General features: G+C 36.1%; 1 protein-coding gene across 2 annotated transcripts in view; it reads left to right on the top strand.

The window, feature by feature from the left end:
* The window catches only part of STPG2 (sperm tail PG-rich repeat containing 2), a 193,316-nt gene that overhangs the window by 42,695 nt on the left and 124,936 nt on the right, over nucleotides 1-25,685 (top strand). For both annotated transcript variants that reach the window (XM_039322889.1, XM_039322888.1), the window contains 4 exons: nucleotides 7,145-7,249; nucleotides 8,988-9,147; nucleotides 14,784-14,947; nucleotides 16,969-17,058. In XM_039322889.1, coding sequence (XP_039178823.1) covers nucleotides 7,145-7,249; nucleotides 8,988-9,147; nucleotides 14,784-14,947; nucleotides 16,969-17,058 — 519 coding nt within the window. The remainder of the gene's footprint in view (nucleotides 1-7,144; nucleotides 7,250-8,987; nucleotides 9,148-14,783; nucleotides 14,948-16,968; nucleotides 17,059-25,685) is intronic.

Raw genomic sequence — 25,685 nt, 5'->3', positions numbered from 1 at the left:
AAAAATAAGCTAATGAGTTCTGTTTTTAATTCTGATGACCTTGAATTGGATAGTGTTTTGGTTCCATTAATGGCTTTCAGAAGATGAAAAAAATGCAATGGTAGCGCAACAGTTCTGAGAGAGGTTTAAATGGGGGAAAATGATAGGACGACTGTGAAAGGTAAATAGTAATCATTGTTCATTAGTGATTACTGAAAAAAAGACTTCTTAAAAAGGATAAAATATTTATCTCCTGGTGGAATTTTCAGTAGGTAAGGTCCCAGGATTAATTTTATTTTGATGCTAATTTTCTTATTAATATTTATAGCGTCTCAAGTACAATATTCAGTCCCTTTAACAGTGTAATTGTATTGGTAGTTCTTTTCTTTTTGTCAAAAATTCCCCATCCAATGAGTTTGTCTATCTTTCTGCCTAAAAGACAAATATATATCAAGCAATGTTAACAAATTCTCAATACATATTTGTGTTTGTGTGAATTCTCCAGGTAGTTTAGAAACATGGTATTATTATACATATATTTAAGGCAGTAATCTGAATGCCTTCCTGATGTATTAATGTTCTATTTGTGGCTTCCTGTCAGGTTGGGCAATTGATACATATTCCAAAGGCAATATTTTGTAACATGAATCATTCATAACCTAAATCTGAACACATTTTTCTTATATAATTTGATTGATTGCCACAATATGCTTCAATCTCATAGCTACATAGCACACAATTTACCATATTTAGCTGATTCCAATCTTTTAGAATTTAATTAGCTTAGTTTTTTCTGTATAGCATAGGTTTATCTCTTTTATTGAAGCACGATACATTTCAGCCTTGAGTTAAGTAAAGTTTATATACCAGTTATATAAATGAATACTGTCACTTGAAAACTTTGCTATGTTGTGAAGTAGAAGGCATGTTTTAAACAATAATCAACCAAGCATTGGAAACTGTCCACTAAAATTCTTTTTACATTCAAAACTCTCTTATTACCTTAATACAACCTAATCTCCCAGAGCTCCAAAATTGCCAGAGACTATTTTGTTGCAGAACTCCTTCTGAGAGCAACTGTCTGGAACAGTTTTCGGTGATCTCAGTTCTTCTCCTTGTCTTTATTCTAACATGGTCATGACCCCACTTTTTGCAGAATCATCTTCAAGCTGCTGTTTATTCTCGACTTCCTTCCTTCCTTCCTTCCTTCCTTCCTTCCTTCCTTCCTTCCTTCCTTCCTTCCTTCCTTCCTTCCTTCCTTCCTTCCTTCCTTCCTTCCCTACTTCTCTACCTACCTACCTACCCATTTGTATGCAGCTCAATCTTTCAGATTTACATTGAACTGGCTGTCAACGCTGCTAATATTGAATATTCTTGCTCTGACAATATATGCAGAACTGTCTGGTATTTTTAGAGTTAAATCAGTAGACAGTGAAAGGGGAGGAGAATATAAGGAAAGCCCGGGAAAAAGAAACGGAAGTGAATCTTTGCCCTCCAAGTTAATTGGAAGATGTGAATCATGACCCCAAAATAGGGGAGGGGAAATGCCTGGAATGTTATGTGCAAAGGAAAGGAAATTCAGATCTTAGCATTTCCACCATGCCGTGCTGACATCTCTGTAATACTAATAAAGGCTTTTTAGGCTAAAAAAATGCCTGAAAGTTCTTTGAAGTGTTTTGTTAATCAGACACATGACATCATGCTAAGATCTCAAATCCTTTTCAAATGACCTGGGGTTCTGAACTCCGTCCACTGCCTCTAAGCTTGAGAGGAGCTGGTAAAGATTCAGGAAAAAAAATCTCTATCATGAGAAAAGGGAGTTTACTTGAAGACAGCATGCTGTGGGAAGATGAATTTTGGCAGACACATACAAATCAGTGGAATGGCAGCCAGCCAGCTAAGGGAGAAAGAATTTGGCAGATCGCCCAGCCAAGAGCAAAGACTTCAAAAGCAGAATGCAGAGATAACGAAGTTTTGGGTGAGTCGCTGGAAAGATTTCAAACCCCAGATGTGAAAAGCATAAATCAATTCCTGCAGAGAGAAGCCTACAGCCCCTCCCTCGTAGATCAGACCCTGGGTTCCCCAACCAGGGACTGCAGTCATGAAGACAGAGTGCATCCCAAACTGAGGCCTCTGCAGCAATGGGCAGATTGGCACCCCCCACAGATAGATGATCAGCAGCAACTGAGCTTGCCATAGCTAATAGAGGTCTTGCAGCAGCTTGGGATAGTGCAAAAACCAGGAGAGGGCCTGCAGATGAGGGAGGCCCAGCAACCACTCCCACTTGCACAGCTACCATTGGGAGGCATACAGCAGCAGGGGGCACCACCAGCCCCCGCTGGCCAGCAGCAGAGAGCCCAGCAACTGTTGAATCAGCAGGCAGAATGGGGCCAAAAGCAACTGGAGGTACCACAAGCGCGGAGACTAGTCCAGCAGCTGTGGAACCAGCAACCAGGGTGGGGCCAGCAGCAACAGCCCATATTGGCACCTCTTTTCAGAGCAACCTTCGATGGGGACCCAGAGAAGCTGATGTTTTTTCTCAACCAAGGGTTCTCTCACTTGAACTGCTGGGCCTACACTATCCGGACCCAGGTGCCATGGTTGACGTTATTGCGTCCAACCTAGAGGGAGAAGTATCTGAATGGCTGAACAATCTATATAGTGAGTAAGCCCCTGAACTGGGAGATCCCCACCTTTTCCTAGATGATCACCTCTCTCAGGCCTGCATCTATCGAGAAGTACCTGATCGGCTACAGGAGTGGTACCAGATAGCTGTGAAGCTAGATGTTAAGCTCTTTCGCTATAAGAAGCCTCCCCCACATGAACCCGAGCAGCAACCAGCGCTACCCGGACAGCAATCACCTCCACAAAAGCCTTCTACTACTGCAATGGTGAGAAACCCAGGCCACCTACACACCCTTCCTTTAAGTGTTTCCGGTGTGGACAAGGACATCGAGCGGCCACCTGTCCAGTCCCCTACCCCCGACTACAGAGCAGACCAGAACCAGCAATATGAAAGAAATCTGCTCAGCGGCTAACGAGAGAAAAATCCAACCGGCTCACGCAGGAACCTGTCACCCAGATTACAGCCCCCACACAGGAGGACGCCGGGACTCCGAGTGGACCCACTCCTGCTCTACCCTCCTTTGACAGCGATGATGAAGGAGAGAACGACCCGATTGTGAGTTGACAAATTCTGCCTTTTTCGCTGGCCGCCAAACTTATAATCCCTAAGTCTGGGGCACAAATGGACTTAAACGTGCTGATTGATTCTGGATGCACCCGCTGCATTATTACTCTGCTGTTTGCCATGAAAATGGGCATACGAGAAAAACAGCTTTCCAAACCGGTGAGGTTTGAGCAAGCTGATGGCTTCCTGATGGGAGGGACTCTTGTCACACAATTAACCAAGCCCTTATGCCTAGAAATAGGTGCACACTGGGAGTTCATTCGCTTCCTGGTGGCTCCAAAAATGACTGAGGCGGTGATCCTAGGGCTAGCCTGGTTAGACAAATGGAAGCCATTTATCTGGTGGGAGAAAGGAATGAGAACTGTGAAACTACCTATAGAGCCTAATCCCCCCATTGATTCAACAGATGTTGCTGGGCATCTTAGGCCACCCAATGAGCGAGCGCACATGGCCGCCTCACTGCCTCCAGGCGAACCAGTCATCCCAATGAATACTGGGACCTGGCGGAGGCATTTAGTGAAAAAGAATGTGATGCCCTCACAGACCCAATGACTGTGCCATCGAACTGGTGCCAGGAGCCAAACTCCCACGACCAAGAATGTATGCCATGTCCCCCCTCGAAATGGAGGAGATGCAGCGATACGTGAACAAAAACCTAGCGAGGGGGTTTATTGAATGGATCAAATCTACCGTGGGAGCCCCTGTGTTGTTCAAAGAGAAAAAAGATGGGTCTCTTCGTCTCTGCGTAGACTATAAGGGTCTCAACGCTGTGAGTGTGGAAAATAAATACCCCATCCCCCTCCTAAAGGATTTATTAACCCATCTGGCTAAGGGTAGTGTCTTCGCTAAATTAGACCTAAGAGAGGCATATTACCAGGTGAGAATAAAAGAGGGAGAAGAGTGGAAAACTGCCTTCAACTGTCCTATGGGGAGCTATCAGTTCAAAGTCATGCCATTTGGACTACAGGGGACCCAGCCATATTTATGCAGTTGATTAATGAGGTCCTACATGATCACTTGTACAAAGGGGTTTTGGTGTATCTTGATGATATCCTGATATACAGCATGAATATGGCTGATCACATAAAGCTAGTGAGAGAAGTATTAAAGAAATTATTGAATGCCAAGCTTTATGCCAAATTGTCAAAATGTGAATTTCACCAAACCCGATTAGACTATCTTGGCTACAGAATTTCCAACAAGGGTATTGAATGGATCCAGCCAAGGTGAAAGCTATAATCAAATGGCAGCCCCCAAAGACTCACAAACAGCTCCAGAGCTTTCTGGGTTTTTCCAACTTTTATCGTCGATTCATCCCCTCTTTTGCCGAGATTGCCCTACCCCTTACAGAACTACTCAAAACAGGCAAAGGAGGAGGGAAGCCACGACCAGGCCAACCATTAGCATGGACAATGGGCTGTCAAACAGCTTTTGAGAATTTTAAAGAGACTATTTGCTGCTGAACCGGTCCTAAAGCACCCCTGCCCAGGGGAACCCTTTGTGATTCAAGCCGACGCCAGCGGTGTGGCAATCGGAGCTGTGTTACTGCAAAAGAAGAAAAGTGGGATCCTGCAACCCTGCGCCTACACCTCTAAGAAATTTACTGAGAGCGAGCAGAGATGGGCAATCTGGGAGAAAGAGGCCTTTGCGATTAGATGGGCACTATTAAACTGGCGACACTATCTAGAAGGGAGCAAAATAGGGGAGGGGAAATGCCTGGAATGTTATGTGCAAAGGAAGGGAAATTCAGATCTTAGCATTTCCACCATGCCGTGCTGACATCTCTGTAATACTAATAAAGGCTTTTTAGGCTAAAAAAATGCCTGAAAGTTCTTTGAAGTGTTTCGTTAATCAGACACATGACACTGGCAAGGGCTCAGCTTTACTTCTAGAGAAGGACTATTCCATAATATAATGCCTTTCCTGAAAAACAGTTTTTGCTCACTTTAGCTCTATCTTGAACTTTGAGTACTGCAAGCAACTTCACTGTGAGAATTACATCATATGGATCAACTTTTGTTGGAGAAGGAAGTCTTGAAAGTGCTTGGGAACAAAGCCATAGAGGACTTTATTGATCAAACTAGCACTCTGAATGCATCTGGAAACTCATTAATATCCACTGCAGGGCCTGCAAGTGAGATATAAGTACAGCAACTAGACTCAGTTGAGATGGGGTGTTGTGTTTTGGGCGAACTATATTTTTTGAGTATTCTTTGTAGACAGCCAGACACAGAGCACATTGCAGAAGTCTAACTACATGTTAATAAGGACATGAGTTGCAATAGTTAGATTTTCTCTCTTCTGAGCAAAGATCCAAAGCCTCCACCTGGCCATCTAGAAGTAATCATGTTTCCTGGAGGACTCCTGAACTGCAGACCTGCTGCCTCTAAGATAGTACTACTCATCAAATTACAACACAGATAGAGAACCAAAATGACAAATAGTAACTATTTACTTCACTGCGGTTTGTCCCATCCAGACCTCAATAATCTGTAGACACTGGAAAAAGATTTTGATGGCCAAAAGTAGCAGCACGAAGCTAGATATTACTAGCATATTGATGGTAACAGTAGCACTTAGACTTATATACCACTTCACTGTGCTTTATAGCCCTTTCTAAGTCACTTACAGAATCAGGATATTTCCCCCAACAATCTGGGTCCTCATTTTACCGACCTTGGAAGAATGGAAGATTGAGTCAACCTTGAGCCAGTGAGAATCGAACTGCTGAACTGTAGGCAGCCGGTAGTCAGCAGAATTAGCTTGCAATACTGCATGTTAATCACTGTGCCACCATGGCTCTATGGTAGCATGCCAAAAATTGCCAGTTGTTACCTCTCAGTGGCTTCATATAAATGTTAAGCAGCTGTCATGAAAGGACCAACATTGTGATACCCCATAAGAGACAGTCATTAAACTGATACCATCCTTCATCGCCACCAGAACTGCCTTCTGAGGTAGGAAAGGAACTATTTTGGTTCTAATTCCCAATCATCTTAGGTAGACCAGAGGCTATGAAGGAAGATGTCAATCTAATAGCCTCTCTCTTATGGGGTATCACAAGGCTGGTCATTAACCTAGGTAGACAATCTATCCATCACTCAAGATGAGTCAAGACTTTGGTGAATATGAATAATTTTATTGGCACAATGCTGATTGAAATGGGCACAGTTGCCAAGCAGGAGCAACTTCTAAACATCCGTTCAAGAAGGAATTTACTACACCGAACAATGCAGCTAGCTGACAGTCTGCTTATCTGTGATATTAGGAAGGAAAAGCATTGGCATTTCATCTCCATTATAGTGAGCTTGAGCTTGTATTTATATTGTTAAGTTTGTTATTGGCTTTTTGCCACTAACACGCCAAGTGTAATTTCTGGTATTTCATTTCCTGGAACTTTTTGATAAACCAGTGTGTGCATTTTAATAAAGCAGTGTTTGGCTCACAGAAAGAGATTGTTCAGATGGAATCTTGTTGAGAATCCGGTTACCACCAGTTTCCAGAAACTGCCTATCAGATTGCTGAGCATCAACCCCAGTACACTCTAGAAGTTCTCTAGATCCATTAGATATCTGAGCTGGACATGCCTAATGTTTTCTTCTCAATATTTTGAGAGTTTGTCCACCTGTCTCTATACATGCATGATGCATCAATCTGATAAAAGCTTTTATAGCAAGCCTACTATACTCCACAATGAAGAGCTATTTTTTTTTGGCATCCAGCAAATGCAAAAGAACTGTAGCATATGATTGAGTGAAGCTGATTTGGTGATTTATTTTTGACTTGACATTTGCTGATTAAGTTGTATTACAAGTGATACAAATAATAATAATAGTTTCCTTCGCAAAGGTTAACAATTACATTAAAAGCTTCACTTGACAATATAAGGAGTAATCCTTCAGAGTTAGATCTCCCTGAAACTCTAGTGGCTGTTACATGTTTGGATGTTTCATCATTTTTTTTTCTGTTTTTCAGGGTATTCCAGGTCCCGGTAAATATAATATAAAAAGTCAGTTTGGGAAGGCAGATAGCATCATGAAAAGTGAAGCTCAGCATGTTCCTTTTCTTTCTCTTTCTGAGGTAAAAAGTATTATAGTTCTTTCTCATTTGCAACTTTTTTTATATCGTTGGCCTCTGAGAAATTTGAACAGTTTTATGGGATTTTGTTTGTAGAGGAAACAAACAAATGTATTGTGATACTTACAATACATTAAATAGAACATAATGGCAGCAGACAGACTCTGAACATAAGTTCTTATAGATTCTAATTATTCACTAGATTATTTATCAGATCCATAATTAGATATACATTAGATATACATCATATCCAAAACACAACTGTAGCCAGAGATAATTCAGTTATATTCCATTACAAATTTTGGTCTCTCTCTCTCTCTCTCTGTCTAATTCCTAAGCATTGAGGATCATCAATTTTCTAATGATGAACTAACTGCTCTTATGGTAATGTTACACAAAATGTAGTGTGCTTGCCAGAATTTTTAACAGTTTCTGCATGCATGGCACTGCACAGAGAATGGAAATGTCAATTCAAAATGTCAAAAGATTAAGAATTATATATAAATAAAGAGCAGATAACAGAGGAACAAAAACACAAACAGCCAATTTCATTACATATTCAATGGCAAAGAAACCCAATTCTGAAATAGTAGTGTAAGGCTCTTAAGCATTACTCAACCTAATTATATAGATTCTTCTTCAGGATGTTGTGTTTTCTTGGATTCGGATACAAAAAAAATCAGAACATTTTGTTGCTTATTCATGGAAAATAAATTATTTCCAAATTTGGCTTATGCATTGAATGGAGCAGGTTATAAAATATATTTGTTCGATATCATTTCATTTTACTGAACATGCACAGTCAACAAATGCCTCCTGGCATGCCTCCAAAGCTTTTCTTATCTGTGGTTTGTAATCAAGCTAGGATAAATAGACAGTGAACTCTGGATATGAAATGGCATAATGAGATGAATATAGGTCTTAGCAGTGTTAGGTCTTACGTCTTGAGCATGAAGCCATCTGCAGTCATCAAACATCTTGGCACTTTAAAATTGCCTTAATTTTGCAGAGTCTTTGCTCATGGCTGTTTTAATATAACCATAGTTTTGCAGGTGAGATGGCTGGTATAGAAATTTGATAGATAGATAGATAGATAGATAGATAGATAGATAGATAGATAGATAGATAGATAGATAGATAGATAGATAGATAGATTTTAATCTTTTTTGCTCCAATGTAGATTTAATAATTATCTTTATGCATCTAGCCCTGGTAGCTTAGGAATGACTGAAATAGCAATACCGACAGGTTCTTGCTGCTTCCATCACAATGATAAAAACAGAAGTGGTTTTGCAGGATTGAAGTGCAAGTTATATCCCAGTTGTCTGGTGTGTGTTTAGTGTCATAATTTAGACAGAAAAGAGGAGTGACTTGTATCACACTGTTGAAGTGCTGGCCCCCTAGTAGTGCTGGTCAAAATGGCTGGCCACGTCCTACAAAACATTGCATGAATTTATGTAATAAATATACTGTATCGTACTTCTGAAAGCAAACTTCCTGGCTACATAGATGAATTATTTGCAAACAGGCCATCATGTCACTTACAACCTCATTTCTGCCATGGTCATTAAGCAAATCAGCCATAGTTACATGATTACATGATTATGAGTTGCAGTTTTACTGCCAGCTTCTCCATTGACTCTGCTTTGCTTTTACACCAAAATAGAACTCTCTTTACTCAGTAACTATATGAGCAAGTTGCCTGCTATTTCTTTACTTACATTCTCTTGCATTTTCTTAGAGGTTTGCCCCTGTGAAATCTTATACTCCAGCTCCTGGCACATACGATGAAACACGCTCTGCTCTTGAATATTTGAGAAAACCGTGTAGGTCAAAAAGCATCCCATTTGGCCATACCTCAGTTCGATTCACCGAAGATACCAGATTGCAAACATCACCAGGTATATCTTCATCCTCTAATCTGCCAGAAAGGAACCCTGTAGAGTTGATTGGGCCTCTGGCATCTTTCCCCTTCTCAGTTATCCTTTCAGTCTATTGCCCATGCTTGGGGTTCAAAGGTCTTGTAAAGTGATTTTGGTTTTTGAACTGTTTCTGTTGGTTCATAAACCTTTGTTTTGACACTGGTAAAATATCAGTTATCCAAGTTTTCTTTTAAAAGGAATATGTTTAAAATTCAGTATGAAATATGATAAATAGGATCTCATAAAGTGAATCTTTTCAGTTATAGATGTGCAACCTAGTCTTATGCCTTCAGGATAGAAAAAGATGACAAATGTCAAATTAGCAGCTCAGTTTAACAGCCACAACAACACAATAATATTGTGTTCACTATAATTTTAGACAATGAAGGTCCCATGCATCTTCAGTAATCCAAACTTCCAAATCTAGATTTGGTTTCATTTATAGAATTATTCTCAAATGATAAAGAAGTGACAAAATAATTGCATAATTTAATTAACCAATTTTTTATTCATGCTGATATTACGAAGAGATCAAAAGAAAAATAGTCCTTTAGAGATTGTATTTATTTTATAATGCTATTTGCATATTAGGAATACCTTGTGAAGTTGACTGATTTGATAATCCTAAATCTCATTGTAATATTTATTTTGCATTGGCTTTGGGGAATTATTTATTTCCTCATTACCTGAATAATAGCTACTAAATAATAGTTTTCAGTCTCTTTCTTTCTTCCCAATACTTTAGCACTCTTATTAGCGTATGCAACTGCATTAGGCTGCTAGGTCAAACATGACTTCCTGAATGTCAGTTAACTTTCTTGTCATTTAATCTTTTCTGATTTCAAAGTTGAATTTCTCTTTAGCTTGCTTGTTACTACTTCTCAAGGGTCAGATTTTAGTAATTAACCTCCATCTGCTTCTCTCTACATTTTAGTTTTTGTAACACATGGTGAAACGGATGCAACCACTGGGTGCATTTTCCCTCTGGGAAATTAAAATTGGAGGTTGTATTTTTTGCTGTGGGAGTCTGCCTGTTTTAGCTGTGTTCTCTTTTTATATCTGTAAAAATGATACTATAAATTTCTTTAATGCTCTCTCAATCAAAGGAAATTTTATTCTGAATATCTCATTGTGAAAGAAATTGACAATATTTAGTATGTTCTCAACTTGTAACCATTTGTTCAAAGTTACAATGGTTCTGAAAAAAAGTGAATTACAACCAGTCCTTGCACTTATAACTGTCAAAATATCCACAAGGTCATGTGATCAAAATTTGGATGCTTGGCAATTGGAAATTCTGGTCCCAATTGTGGTTGTAAGTCAAGAACTAATACTGTATATAATGTATAGAATAAAATATGTATATATTGAATGTATAAAATGTATAGAATGTATAACATTCTACTCTGCAAGATAAGTACACTGCTTAACTTCAATTTTTTCATTGTGGCAAAGGGAGAACCATCTGAACAATTCAGTGGGAACAGTACATTGGTCAATCAAATATAGAACATCGTTTTCTCTCAATAATTTTATTTGTGATTATATTATACAAGTAAGATGTATACAGCTACAAAATAGATCTAGCAAAGAAAATAAAAATAAAAAGGCACAGAAAAAAGAAGAAAAATAGAACTACAAAAAACCCTCCCCATTTACCACCAGCAAGTATAATCAACATTAAAAATTTATCATTAACTCTTAAAATAAAACCAAATATCTTTTCATTTCATATCTTCTCTCAGTTTTTTATAAGTCTTTCTCTAAAACAGAGTTCCCCAACCTTTCTGGCTTTGTGAACCAGGCAGGGGGGATGGTTCTGTGCGAGCGGCTGGCAAGTGTACAGGCACACAGCTTCATTTGTGCGAGCAGCATGCCCACTGTACACGCAAATGGGGCACACATGCACACGCCCACTGCTCATGCAAGTGGGGATGTGCTTGTACACGTACCCACTTGCTCGCTGTTTTTGTGGCCCAGTTGCAAATAGAGGTTGGAGACCCATGCTCTAAAGCCTTGTACCTATTAAATATCAAAATATCTAGTAGTGGTTATCAGAAATCCACAACATAAATATTAGAAATTATAACTATTTCACATAATCTGAATCCTTTCCCTTTAATAAATCCCCCTCTCATTTCCTTTCTTCAAATAATCAAAATTCAGCTACAAATAATAGCAGAAATAACCATTGTTAGCCAGTCCTAATCAAGAAGTCATTAAATATTTCCCAAAATAGTAGCCCATTATTTCAACCTTGGTCAAATAAATTAATTTTGAGTTCTTTCTTCTTTCAGCCTCAATCTCTAGCAGATGCTAGAACCTCAAAGAAAGTTCTAGCAGATGCTTTCTTATGCTCTCTTCTTCTCTCTCTCAAAGTTCTTTTCCTCCTTTTTACCAAGCTCACTTTGTGCTTCCAACATAGCAATTCCACCAAAACGTCTTGTAAATTCAGTATAAAGAAATAGTCTAACTCTCTCACCTGTTTTATTATTTGTACTTTTTTTTCAATTTTTGAGTCATCATCTTTCATTTGTAAATCCAGTATTTCCATCTTCTTCATGTAAACTGTGATTTTTAATTCCATCTATAAATCAGTTTCATTCAATAGGGCTTGTTCATCTGTAGTTACAGCAACTATGCTTAATAAAGAATTAGAGTTCAAAAGTTTCCTGTTACAATGAATCAATTTTTTTTCTTTTAAAATAGCCATCTGGTACCCACTAATGTCTTATCTTTGAACTCTTTTTATCAACCCAAGTGAAACAGAGTTGTTTTCATGAAAGAAAATCCTTTCAATCAATATCAAAATTTTAAGCCAAATCCATCTGAACCCCTAATCTGCATGGAACTTTCCAGAATGTACAATAGTCATTTTCTTAATTTATATTCCAAAAATGCAAATCTTTAAATTTATAGTTGAAGCACTTTTTTTTAAAGAATTGAAGAACACTCTCCCCCAAACATTTCCCACTATGAAGGTTCTTAATCTTTAAAGAAAACCAAAGAATAAAAAAAATATAGTCCAAAGCGATTAAGAGAGTGCATTTTGGCAACATTAGCAGCTATAAGCTTGATAGAATCCTATGCCTCTCAGCTAATCACAAGCTGACCACAAAAACAGAGTTTCTGTTGTCTGCCTGTAAAAACACAGTTACACAGAGCACCTATGGGTAATCTAACACTCTTAATTCCAGATTCAACTTCAGTTCTTGCATTTGGGCATTTTTTCGTCCACAATATATTCCTTTCTTTTAGAGGAAACATCGATTTGTCAATAGGCTCATCAGAATTAAAATGTAGAAAATCTCCAAGAAAAAAAAAGGTTTCATCATGCATGTTAATAAAATGAAAAGTATGCTGGGAAAATGAGCTAATCTGATCAAAAGTAAGGTTCATTCCTGTCTTAAATTTTCACTTTAGAATTTGGTGATACAGTAGGTATGGGACTCAGAACTAGGAACATCATAAAATGAAGGGTGGGGGGTGTCAACTAATTGTGTATCTTAGATAAGCAGACCTTGCAAAAGTGACAGAAAAATTATTTAAAAAGGTACTGCACATTCTCATTCTCTCTCTCTCTGAAGTTTACAAATAAAAACATAATTAAAACAATTAAAATAGAAATAAAAGCAACTTAAAATTACACATTAAAAATGTAAAGGTTGAAAGATTAAAGAGGCGGGGGGGGTGTCCTTAGGTCACCAAACCACCTGTTGGATTGCATATCACTAAATGCTAAGAAGTAGATAAAGCTGAGCTTTTAAATGTAGGTGTATAGGTTTTTGGTCTTAGAATTTTAAAAGTAAATAACTTATTATTATCCAAGTATGGAAATATTCTAGCTATCTGAAAATGTGTGACTTTATTTTATATACTTGCTGCAACTGTCAATGTCACATCTTCATACTCTTTCATCTCTGACAAGGTCACCCTAGTTGATAGTCTGAAAGAGCTATTTATCCTTGTGTTGCAGATCATGCTAGTTATCCTAACATTGTAGAGGTCATCAGCATCATGACAGTCACTCCTAAGACAAATAGTATCTATTAATATTATTCTCAAGAGTGCTGTCTTTTTTTAAGAAACAAAGCACTGAGTGAGGCTTGTATAGGTAATCAACTACTGAATACGCTAGCTATAGATATTTGGGAAATATTATCCTATGAATAAGCATTCCTTCCATTGATTTTGAGGAAGTCCAAATTTTATCAGATTCTATTTTTCGAATCAAATTTTCATTGTAGAAATGTTTGACTGCAAGCAAATGTAAATGAAATTTATCATTAAAGGACACAATGACCTTCCTTCATTTATTTACCTTGAAAACAGCTACTGATATATTGTCCTTTCTACGTTTATTTTTCTTGCTGCTCTCCTTCTGGGTCCTTGAGCACATACCTTTGCTTATATCCTCTAATCCACAAGAAGTCTGTCATTTATCTTTAACATAACCTTTTTTTTGCTGAACACAGCATTTATTGTAACTTTGGAGAAACTTAAATAAGGAATTTCCTGTCTGATGAAGTTGTGTATCACTGGTTCCAAGTAGTTACAGAGTTTCTGCATCAGTATTTTTAGATTTTGATTTATATTGTTGAAGTCAAGATGGTGTTCAAGGTCTCTGCAGATGGCTTCACAAGCACACCTTATCAGATCCAAATCTGTTAAGCTTCAGCTATTTTGTGACAGTGTAAGCTTTTCCCTGCCATAGTAGTAAAACATAAGATGAGAAAGTAATTTGATCTAGTCTTTTTCCAGTTTATATTGTGCCTAGAATTAATATTTCGATGATCTTTTTTGGTGATTGGTTCAGTTTTAATACTGAAGTTGATATAATGTTCTTTATTAATAGAGTTCTGTGGTTCAGAGCAATCTATATAGGATGGGTTCCTTATCGATATTTAAGTGAGCATTATTGTAATTTAAAATAGGTGGTGCATCATAAAAATGCTTCAAATTATAATTTAAATTACTATAAAACTTAACCACAATTTGTAGATGAATTTTTATTTGGACCAATATTGTTGTACATCATCCAGAATCACTTTTGGTGAGATGGGCAACTGTATAAATTAGATAAATAAATATTCAGAAAAAAAACTCTTTATTTGTCAGTATATATGATATTAATATGAAGTATATTTACTTAAGAAAAATAAAAGGGTGCAGTTATTATATTTGATAGTTTTTTAAAGGAACAAACCTATGAATTATACAATTTATTCCATATACATTATAGAACTCTATACTTAAAATTATAAAAATGAAGTAACCTAGTTCTGTTCAAATCAAGAAACTCTTATGTCAGAAACCTGAGTGGTATTACTGTAGCTGTACTTTTGTCAGCTACCCAGAGTCATATTTGTGAGATGAGTGGCCATTTAAATAGATTTAAATAAAATAAATATCTAAGGATACAGCTCATTTCTCGGCTCCCATCATTGTATTCTGATTCAATTAGCTAATCTTAATTCTAGTTGATTTAAGCTTATTTGACTGAAATTGAATTATATTTATAGGTTTCAGAAATGGTAAATGTTTATCCATATCATTTTATTTTGCTTAAGATTTCAGTTCAAATGAAGCTGCTTAATTTCATTGTGCACTTGCAGGTCCTGCATTTTATAATATCCACAATTACAGAATTGCAACACCCAACCTTAAAAATGTTCTCACAGAGACAAAAAAGAAAGGAGCATTTGGATCTACAGTTCCTCGATTGTTATATTTAGTTAAGAGGGAAGCTTTTGCTACACCTGGACCAGCTGATTATCAGGTAACATTTTTTGTCCACCAGTCTGTCATTGCTCTAAATTAAAGCAAGGTAACTCTCTTCATGAAGAATGGGTAGATCAACCATGATAGCCATATGAAAGTCCTACATTTAAAATTTTTACACAGCTGAATGCCAGATACTATTGCCTTCTTAATTTTCTAATTTCTAATAAGAATTATGGATTATTAGGCCACTTACATGGTCCAATATGGGCTTTGTTCATGTTCCTCTACAAAGAAGCAGACACATATGGGTTTTGAGTCCTGTGTAAACAAATGCAGATTTATTGTTTTGCTCTCATTGCCTTCATTGGCAATGGTGGTGCAGTGGCAGTATGGCAGGCTAACTCTGCCCCAGTCTTGAGTTTTATCTTGAGAGCCTCAAGATTGGCTCAGCCTTTCATCCTTGTGAGGTCGGTAAAATGAGGACCCAGATTGTTGGAGGTAATATGCTGACATTGTAAAGCTACCAGATTGCTATAAAGCACTATGGTGCAGTGTATAGGTCTAAGTGCTATTGCTCTGCTATTTAGGAATTAGTTTAACTTTCTTCTCAACTAATTGTTTTTAATCTTACCCTTCTCTGACCCAATTACCCTTCCTCTCTCTCCTCATCACAGATTTGTAAAGACATCTGTGAATTCATTGTAACTTATCTTGAAGTTTTTGAGCAGCTTTTACATGAAGCTAGAAAAGTTTAGGACTTGGATACACTGTAGATGTATTGTGTGATACTTTAAGAATGCGTAAAGACATTGTCCATAAAATCTTATGCTGCAGGGAACCCACAGTTTGTACATACACAGAAAGCAATTATCTACACTTTGAAAATTCCTAACATTTTAACCCTTGAGAATCATATCCCTCTTCAAAAATGTGTTTATGGGTGGTATAGTTTGCCTTTCTTAAGCAATGTCTTTTTAAATTAGCATAGAAACTCTTATCTTTCACACACACACACGCTCCCATATTATGAAACATAGTAAGGATGACAACCTAGGTATCCATTAACATTCCCTGATGACTTAATTTAATAGAATTACAATCATGTGGAAGATGAAATGAAAACAAATTATCAAATATATTAGTTCTAGGGACAATTTTCTTCAGAATATTTTAGATGTAAATATTTTCCCCTTAGATTCTAATCAAACTGAAGAGCTAATATTATATTATAGATAAATTTAGAAATGAGTCTCTTGATAGCAGAAATGAGAAGAGGGTAGGAAGTACTGTGAAGATAGAAACAAAAGACATAAAATATTATAAGCCTATCCTTAAAAATTACCAAGAGCAAATTAAATATATACAGTATAAATACACACGCACAACACCCCTCTGGTTATATAAATATCCCCCAAGCAGGTAAAACATACATAAGGAATATCATATAATTATCAGAAATAATTCATACATATTCCTTTTTATATATATGTACAGCCTTTATATTGCCTTATGCTAAGGTATAGATCAGCGGTTCTCAACCTATGGGTCGTGACCCCATTTGGGGTCGATCGACCATTTCTCGGGGGTCGCCAAACAAGGCGATCCGCCATTTTTCCCCCTCGGGGGGCGTTGCCGTGCATGCGCGCCGTGCATGGGGGCAGCGCCGCGCATGCGCAGCACGTTTGTGTGGCGGGGGTCGCTGTCACACAAACGTTGAGAAGCACTGGTATAGATGAATACTATACCTTTTAGTTTTATGTAGAAAATCTTCCTTTCATTTAGTTAAATGTAATTTAAATCAGAAGTAATTTACAAACTTTGGTAGGAGGAAATCAATGAATGTATTACTTTGGGGAACACATGCCTTGAAGATGGGGGAGAACATCCTCTCATATACAATATGCTAGTTTTGATGGAATTAATCTGTATAGGGATTTTATAGATTTTATTGAACAGTACAATATTTATACAAATGAATTTACAATAAAATCTAATTATTTGATAAACAATAAAGACTGCAATGGATTGTAAAAGTCCAACTGGACTTCAAAGTATTGTTGTGTATTTAAATTTCAGATGAAACAAGCTGTAGAACAATCACATAAGAAGAAAAAGGAATTATCTGTTTTTGTATCAACAATTGAGAGAATTCCAGCAATCCACTCAGTAAGTTATCTTCAGACTGAGTTTCTTTCCTTAATAGTGTAGGAATAAAAAAAAAATGGAGTAAGAAGTAAAGTTGCAAGTCATATACTTCAAAAGTATGACTCCACTGAAGTCAATATTTATGTGAAACAGGAAATTTTCGCAAGTGTTTAATACAGATAGAAGATAAAATGCTATTAAAATGTGAACATACTTGAAATATACAAGTAGCCTATAAAACAATGTATTTTTATGAACCTGGTAAACACTGAGTGGTTAAAATTATTGTGACACACACATCTTGCATATTTCTTCAGCTAAGAGCTGAAGTGTTAATTAGATAAACATCTGCTTTCCCAATGGTATATAATCGAGAGACAGGTGTTTAATTGAGGCTAGTTAAGAAGAGTGTTAATTACACTTTGCATCTTAGTCCTCATCCTAACTTGGATTGAAAGGCAACAATTTATCTCTTGTGTATTTATTCAGACATGGAATTATAAAATGTAACATTAGTAACTGATTATAGGTAGTCCTCGACTTACGACCACAATTGAGCCCAAAAACTCCAATGCTAAGCAAGACAGTTGTTAAATGAGTTGTGCCCCATTTTACAACCTTTCCTGCCACAGTTGTTAAGTGAATCACTGCAGTTAAGCTGGTAACATGCTTGTTAAGTGAATCTGGCTTCCCCATTGACTTTGCTTGTCAGAAAGTCACAAGAGATGATCACATGAATCTGGGACATTGCAATCATTATAAGTACATATCAGTTGCCAAGTGTCTGAATTTTCATAACATGATCAAGGGGATGTTTCAACAGTCATAAGTGTGAAAAATGGGCATAAATCACTTTTTTCAGTGCCATTGTAAGATTGAACAGTCACTAAATGAATGATTGTAACTCGAGGACTAGATGTATCTGTAGGAACAATTGTCAAATAATATAGGAACAAATATATTAATGGCCACTTTGATTTATGGAGATAGAGTTCTAGGGCTGATAACATCACATTTTTAAGGTAGAATATCAAAACTTGATAATCCCCATTCTGATAAATTTGTCAGCTTTTCAAATATGCAAATTTTGCTGTCCATGTGTCTTGCTAGTTTTAAGGATGTGTATTTGAAAAATCAGCCATAAAACATGAATCTGTGAGGCCCAAAGTCAAGAATGATACATGGCAATTCTTCAGTGCTAAGTTCTTTATTGTTTCACACCTATAGATAAAATATTGCAAGACTTAAAACTCCATTGTCTGCATCTATAATATACTCTGTAAACTAGTAGGGAGGCCTGTCTCCACCCTCTTTCTCTCCCACATAATTTCTGGGCTGAGTTGCCTCTTCTCTGGAATGCACCACCTTCCTTCCTGGGGATTCACTTCCTCACTACATTCCATTACAGAATCTTTTGACAAATCACCTAATTCAACAAGAACAATGATGTTGGATCCTTTATTAAATGGTTTTGCTAAAGCCAGGTTACTTTTTATAACAGGTAATCCACCATTCCATATAGTTTCTTCTGGTGTGCAGAATTTCCGACCTCCCCCTGGCCTTCGCATCCTGCCATCAGTTTGTGTTTTATAAAAAAGTTGTGGACTAATATAGTGTTGTAGACCTTAACCCTTCATTTCCTTATCATGGGACACAACCAGTCTTTTTACTTTCAAAGCACAGATTAAAAGTTCTTTTCTGTTCAGTTCTTAATGTCTAATTAATATTAATAACAAAATTAAATTTGATTCAATCCATGTATGGATTTTCAAAATATTCAAGTTTTCTTCAAATACTATGTTTGGTTTTTTTGGAAGCACATGGAAAAACGAATTCTTAAGCTATATAGCTAGTAGATAGTATATAGTAGATAAGATTTATTTAAAATTATATCATGAATATCTTGCCCACGACTGGAACTTTGTATACAATAGACAAATATTATATGATATTTTGTAGAATTTTTTCAGATAATATGCTAAAAGGAAAAATAAGATACAAGGAGGAGATTTATAATGAAAACTAAGTACTAATTTTCTTCCCCCCATTTCCTATTCTTTCTTTTCTTTCATCATTTAAAGCTCTCTAAGTTGTGTATATATTAAAACAATGTATGCTAGGTACCATAGTATAGTGTGTACTAAAATAATATAAGATATATGTTGTAATCTTAAGAATATGTTCACAGACAGTTCTGGTTATAGTTTTCAGGTATTTGATTAAAAATTAAAGACTAAAATATATCAGGATACTGAAAATCAGTAGAGCCAGTATTTTATTTCTTATCGAAGTAAAAACATGAACACTTAAATCTCATTTTCTTGTGCTTACACTTCATTCAGGTCATATTGCTGAAAAATAATATCCTTGAATTTATATTAATTACAATATATATTAGTATCTGGCCTCATGCGATAAGTTATAACTTATGATGTTTTAATTGACTATAATGAATATTGATGTGATAGTGCATATAATAACATGCCAAAAAGGTAATATGTTGCACCTGACCTCCTATAGTTGTTTAATTAAAAATATAATTTAAACTAATTTTAAACGAATGTATAAAAAAACCATTAAAAAACTGAATGCAGTGGAAATAGAAGCAAGCGATATGTGCTGTCCCAAAATTAAATACAGAACATTGCTATATAAAATTCTTAAGATGGCAAAATAGAGCGCAAGTCCAGGAGTAATTATAAAGGCAGAAAATTTATCTGTAATTCTGATGTATATTTACTGTCAGCGCTGCAAACATTGGATGTTCCCACTCTGACAACTAATGAAAATGCAGCCATGTTCTCTTTTCCTTTAACATGCTTTTTCTTGTATTTAGAAATTAGGTGCAGAAGGGGGGAGAGATTGGAATGAAAGCTCGAACTCAGGTAGCCATAATAATAACTCTGCTTTGTGGGAACCCAAGGACGAGCTGATAAATTTTGGCAGGCTGAGGAGCTGGGGAGAAGACCCTCGTTTTAGGCTAATTGGAGAATGTGATTTATGACAGCTTATTAGGGGTGGGAATTGCACTTTGTTACTTTGTATCTGGGGGAAGGGAATTTAGTTTTTGAGTTCAATTAAGTGCCAATACTTTGTTTCCTGAATAAAATGTTCTTTGAGGAAGAATTTTCCCTTGAAGTTCTTTTCAGGGGTTTCATTTATTGGAATGATGACATTTACATTATTAATATTCATAATACAGTGTTTAAGCACCCTATTTAGATTAGAGAAACTAGGTTCTTGGAAATGGCTTTAGGAGGGATAGCCTTTTTTCCTGTGATCCTCTAAAGAATAGAGCTTTACTACTGTTGTTAACAGAAAGATCCTGGGATTCCTCAGACCACACAAGAATATTTATTAATAAAGGCAAGGTAAGGAATAGGACTGTTGTAGCTCAGAGGTTCTCAAACTTTTCTTTACCATGGACCACGGACCATGGACCCAAACTTAACTCAAGATTTAAATCATAACATTTCTTCAAGCCTTCACAGATTCCTTGTGATCACAGTATGGTCCCCCCAGGGGTCCATGGACCACAGGTTGAGAACCACTGTTGTAGCCAATTCCTTTAATTTTACAATTTACCTTATGTCCATGTCCTAATTGGAATTGTGTACTTTATCGATTATCTATGTGTACTTATTTTTGATATGAGTCAATAACAACCTTATGGTCCATGATTAAAATGGCAAGAGGGTACTTTTTACCATTTTTATCATTTCTGCCAATGCAAGCGAAACTATGATTTTCTTACCTTTAGTGGATAATGTAATGAAATTCTGTTCCTTCCCAGGGTTGTGTGTTTTGCATATTTATCTGAATTGGCTGTACTCAATATTTTTAAAGTATTTATATAATAAATTAAAATAGTGGACCAGGATGGTTGACGATTGGTTTGATATTTGGATTCAAAAGTAACTTGAATTTAGGTCTGAGGAATTATTGTTTTACCTGCAATATTTTCTCCCTTTTGTTCCCTGAATAAAAGATTATATGCAGCTTGCTGAACGGTGTACCACTCACATCCATTCACATTTGTCATGGTTTAAGCATCTGTTCACACAGTTGGAAATGAGGAAATTATACTGAGCACATGGGAATGGAACAGTATCTATATGCATATTTTTAAATCTTGTTCTACAATATAGGAATCTTCCACATTAACTAGCTACACTCCTCTGCACAACATTTTCCCCCCAAACAAGTACCCCATTTCTTAATGAGCATGATAGCATAACTTGATAATAAGTTATTTAAACAACATTTAGACACACTGTAATGAGTAATGTGAATGTTTTGTATGTTATCTCTGCACACCCTTGGTGAATGTGGGGATTGTATGAAAAAGTTTGTTGTGGGTTCCAGTAGTTAGCCTAATGAAATATTTCTGGCTAGCTAGAATTTATTGATAAAATGTTTCTAGATAATTTTCATGAAAATCATAGTTTTGCTAATCCATAGAATGTGGTTTTACCAATTCAGACGTTTACAGGTTTGTTGAATCTGGTCAAGAACACTTTTTCTTCTGATTGCTAAAATTAATATAAATCAATCAAAATTTATTTATGGTCCAAGACTAAACATACTAAAATTAGTATTTTTGCAAATGATATTCTTAACTGAATCTCTTATTATTATTTATTTAAGATGTAATCATGACTAGATGGTCAAAAATCTAGGCATTTGGGCTTTCACAATAGCTTACAATGTTAACTGCTCAAATAACGAAATATGATTGTAAATCCAATTGTATTCACTAGTGGTATTTAACAAAAAAATGTTTGTAAAGTTAGGTGTTTGCATGAAAACAACTTAACCTTTTTAAACTCATATATTGATTTGTAATCCTTTCATAACATAAGTTTTACTGTAAATTAATATTAAATTAATAGAAGTAAGATTTATTTATTTCAAACAAAACTTAATAAGTTGCAAATTTTCTCTGAAGATTTTGAACCTCAGTACATCAAGAAAATGTCTCTCCCTAAAGGCAGATATACATAGGAAGATCAGTGAAAGTAGTTGTTATAAGTATATTTACTAATGGATGAATTGTTCAGTAATATTAATCTCTCTCATAACTGAATCTCTTCCTTCATCAAATCTAGGCCTGGATGTCTTCTGAAGTTGTATAAAATAATGAATACATACTATTTTTATATTATAACGAGCTAATTAATTTTGAACTGACTTTTAACTGTCACATTTAAGCAGCTTGGGATTTATATGCAACTGTATTAATTGCTCATTCTTTCTATTTGAGCAAACCACTCATTGTATTTTTCCCATTCAGTTTTGTATTCCAATCATAGTCATTTAACAACCATTTACTTTTGATTCTAATTCTTCCATTTTACCATACCTACTTCTTAAGTTATCTTTTGTGCTTCATGTAACTTATTCTAATATGCCCAACTTTCATATAACAGTGGGTGGAAGCATACTCCTATACCTGGCTACTTTAAACACAACTACCTATGTCTTTGATATATTACGAGGGCGATTAAGAAATTAAGTGTCTCAATTTGAGTGGCGATTATGTTGAAAAGTAATGTAATGTTGTAGTTTTCTAATGTGTATAATAAAAGTTCTGTATCTCCGAGTGTCTGTCATTGATAACCAAATGGAGATTTATTTCCGAATTGCCCTCGTAATTTTCTTATTAGATATATTTTGCTACTGTTTGAAGCAGCTTCTTCCATATCCTCATTTGTTCTTTTTGTCTTATATTATTTGATTCCAATTAGAAAATTTTATGGTCTTTTATTGCTTTTTTGTACAAGATTCATATTCTTATATTCATTCTATTTTGCTGTAGTTCACTTCTTTGTTTTTCTTCCACATCAATTTTTTCCCCCAGTACCAATGTTTGGTACTACCAAATAATGGTCTGTCCTATGTTCAGAATTTCTCATCGCCCATGATTTTTTCACTAAGCCTTTCAGCCTTTCATCATTTAAAAAAATCATTCATTTTCCATGTGCATGCCGGAAAAAGTATGATTAAATTATATATTTGAAACTGACTCCCCCCACCAAGCAGACACTCAACAAAGAATCATAACATTGATTCAGTTTCACATTTTCTGATAGCTGTTTCTGTCCCATCTCATTCTCAACCACTCATGTTGACTAGTATAATACATTTATCTTCTGGATCACATTAAGTTAGCATGCCCCCAAACTGTCTTCATTTCACCATTTTTTCCTATTCACTTAGAGCAGTGGTTCTCAACCTGTGGGTCGGGACCCCATTTGGGGTCGAACGACCATTTCATGGGGGTCGCCAAACCATGCTGTCCACCATTTTGTTCCCTTTTCCCTAGCTGTCCTACTCCCTCTTATTGGTGGCCACACCCACTTGGGGGTCACCACAACATGGGGAACTGTATTATGGGGTCACGGCATTAGAAAGGTTGAGAACCACTGACTTAGAGTATAACATTCAACTATAACCATGCAATGGATTCTCTGTTTCATATATACCCAGAACAACATAGGTGGTATAATATGTACTTTTAAATGAGTGGCCCCATGGTAAGATAGGTGGATACTATTACTACTACTACTTATTATTATTATTATTACTACTATTATTTTATTTCTTTCATTCATAATTCACCTACAGTAGATATTCATTGACTCCATCTAAGAATAGATTATCTTCATTTAGATTTCTTACACCTTCCTTCCTCCCTTAGTTTCACAATCTCACAATTTATCTCTTTTCTTTCCCTCCCTCAATTTCATTCATTAATTGAAATTCTAATCTACTTACTCATCTGGCAGTCAGAGTTAAAACTTTTCCCCTTCCTTCCTTCCTTCCTTCCTTCCTTCCTTCCTTCCTTCCTTCCTTCCTTCCTTCCTTCCTTCCTTTTCTATAGCCACCCAACACAACCAACTGACTTTGGGCTGCTTACAGTTCTTAATTATAGAATGATTAAAACATTTTAAAACAATAAACAATGTCGTTGTCATTACCAGATGGGCCTATAGATATTGACTTCCACCACTTATTATGTCTTTGGACAATTAAGGCTTTCACATGACACTTTTAGGAAGATAGAAAAGGTGATTGCTCAATTACCAACCTTAATCACATCTATGTAACAAGGAGCATTCCTGCTATTAAGGATAGTGCCGATAAGTTCTGGCACATTATTCTGTCTGTCACAAAAATAATCAAAGGCCATTTTTATGTAAGCTAGGATTTCTAATTTAAGGGATTTTCTTGCAAGCCAATGTACTGTTAATGTCATCCCATCAACTAGCAGATCATACAGCATGCTGATACACTCAAGATAATTCAACTAGGACAGTCAACAGAAACTAGTAGACCTCATCCATGAGCATCAACTAGCAGCCAGAAGATAAAAAGTTTTCACTACACATTCAACCAGTTTCAACTGGAAAATTGTGAACACTTTAGACCAAGTCAAATCTATAAACACTACAAAATTCTGGGATCGGTATACCTGGACCCTGTTTTTAAAACAAGCCTTGATGGCAGTGGGGAACATAGTTAAGAGACAGCTGCAAAACTCAGCTATCTCATTAGTTGTATCAAGTTACCAAGTTCAACCAAAAATCACTAAGAGTACTCAGAAAGTTCCAATATACTCACCTATGACTTCTATAACAGATAATGACTTGATGAAGGTAGTTCACTTTTTTTATGACTGTTTAATTTTATTCACTTTCAATTATCTCTGAAAGTGTAACAGTTTTATGTGTTGTTCCCTTTAAGAATGTTTCAACTTTTGATCTAAATGTCAATATGAAAACAGGAATCATCAATTTTGATCTTTATGCAAAAAAATTCAGTAACATTTACACTGAGGAATTGACATGTGCCTCTAGCAACCAGCTGCTTAAGCTTTGTGCATCTTGCTATTTAGAAAGTCAATTTATTTTTGCAAAACTTATGCACTCTTATAAATGAATTTGAGACTGCTGCAAAATGAGACACACTAATCAATTCAAACTCGGCAGTTGGCAGCTATTAATTGCCATTTACAGACATTTAAATGCAAGACTTGTGATTGCTTTGATTCATAAAATGTTGAAGATGCTTTTTAATGTGAAAAGAAATCCTGAATTCATTTGGAATTAATGAATGATGTTCATTACTTTTTAAAAACATAAAGTCAAATTTCTGAAGTATTCAGCAGACCAAGCAGCTCTGCTTATAAATATGAGATAGTAGCCATGTAGTATGTAATTTGTAATGGATTTATTGGCTGCAGAAATGAGATGATTATTGAAACAGCTTCTGTTAATGAGATATTAATGGTTATTTTCTATAGGGCATTTTTAAAAAGCCTGTAGCTGTTTAATATATTTGTACTGGGAACTAAGTAATACAGCACCTTTCCTACTTAACTTTACTGTTGGCCAAGAATCTGGGGAAATGAAGGCTTATCTAAGTAAAGAAAACATATTGAAATGCAATGTTTTTATTTGCACAAAATAATGTAAAAGAGAATAGCAGTGCAGTGATTTTTTTTGCTCTGCCTCAGCTTCCTGATGAACTCGCAGCAGCCTAGATGCCATTGATCCTGGATCATTCTGCCTGTTTCTGGGGATTTGGAGTGGATGGCATGGGCTGCACTGAGGTTCTCTTTTGTCCAGGGCTAGTTCCAGTCAAAA

The sequence above is a fragment of the Crotalus tigris genome, unplaced genomic scaffold, assembly GCF_016545835.1.
Source record: "Crotalus tigris isolate CLP2741 ecotype Arizona unplaced genomic scaffold, ASM1654583v1 scf7180000024151.2778019, whole genome shotgun sequence".
In the NCBI taxonomy this organism is placed as follows: Eukaryota; Metazoa; Chordata; class Lepidosauria; order Squamata; family Viperidae; genus Crotalus; species Crotalus tigris.
Note: the sequence above shows the minus strand (reverse complement) of the source record. Positions and strands in the feature narration are given on the sequence as shown.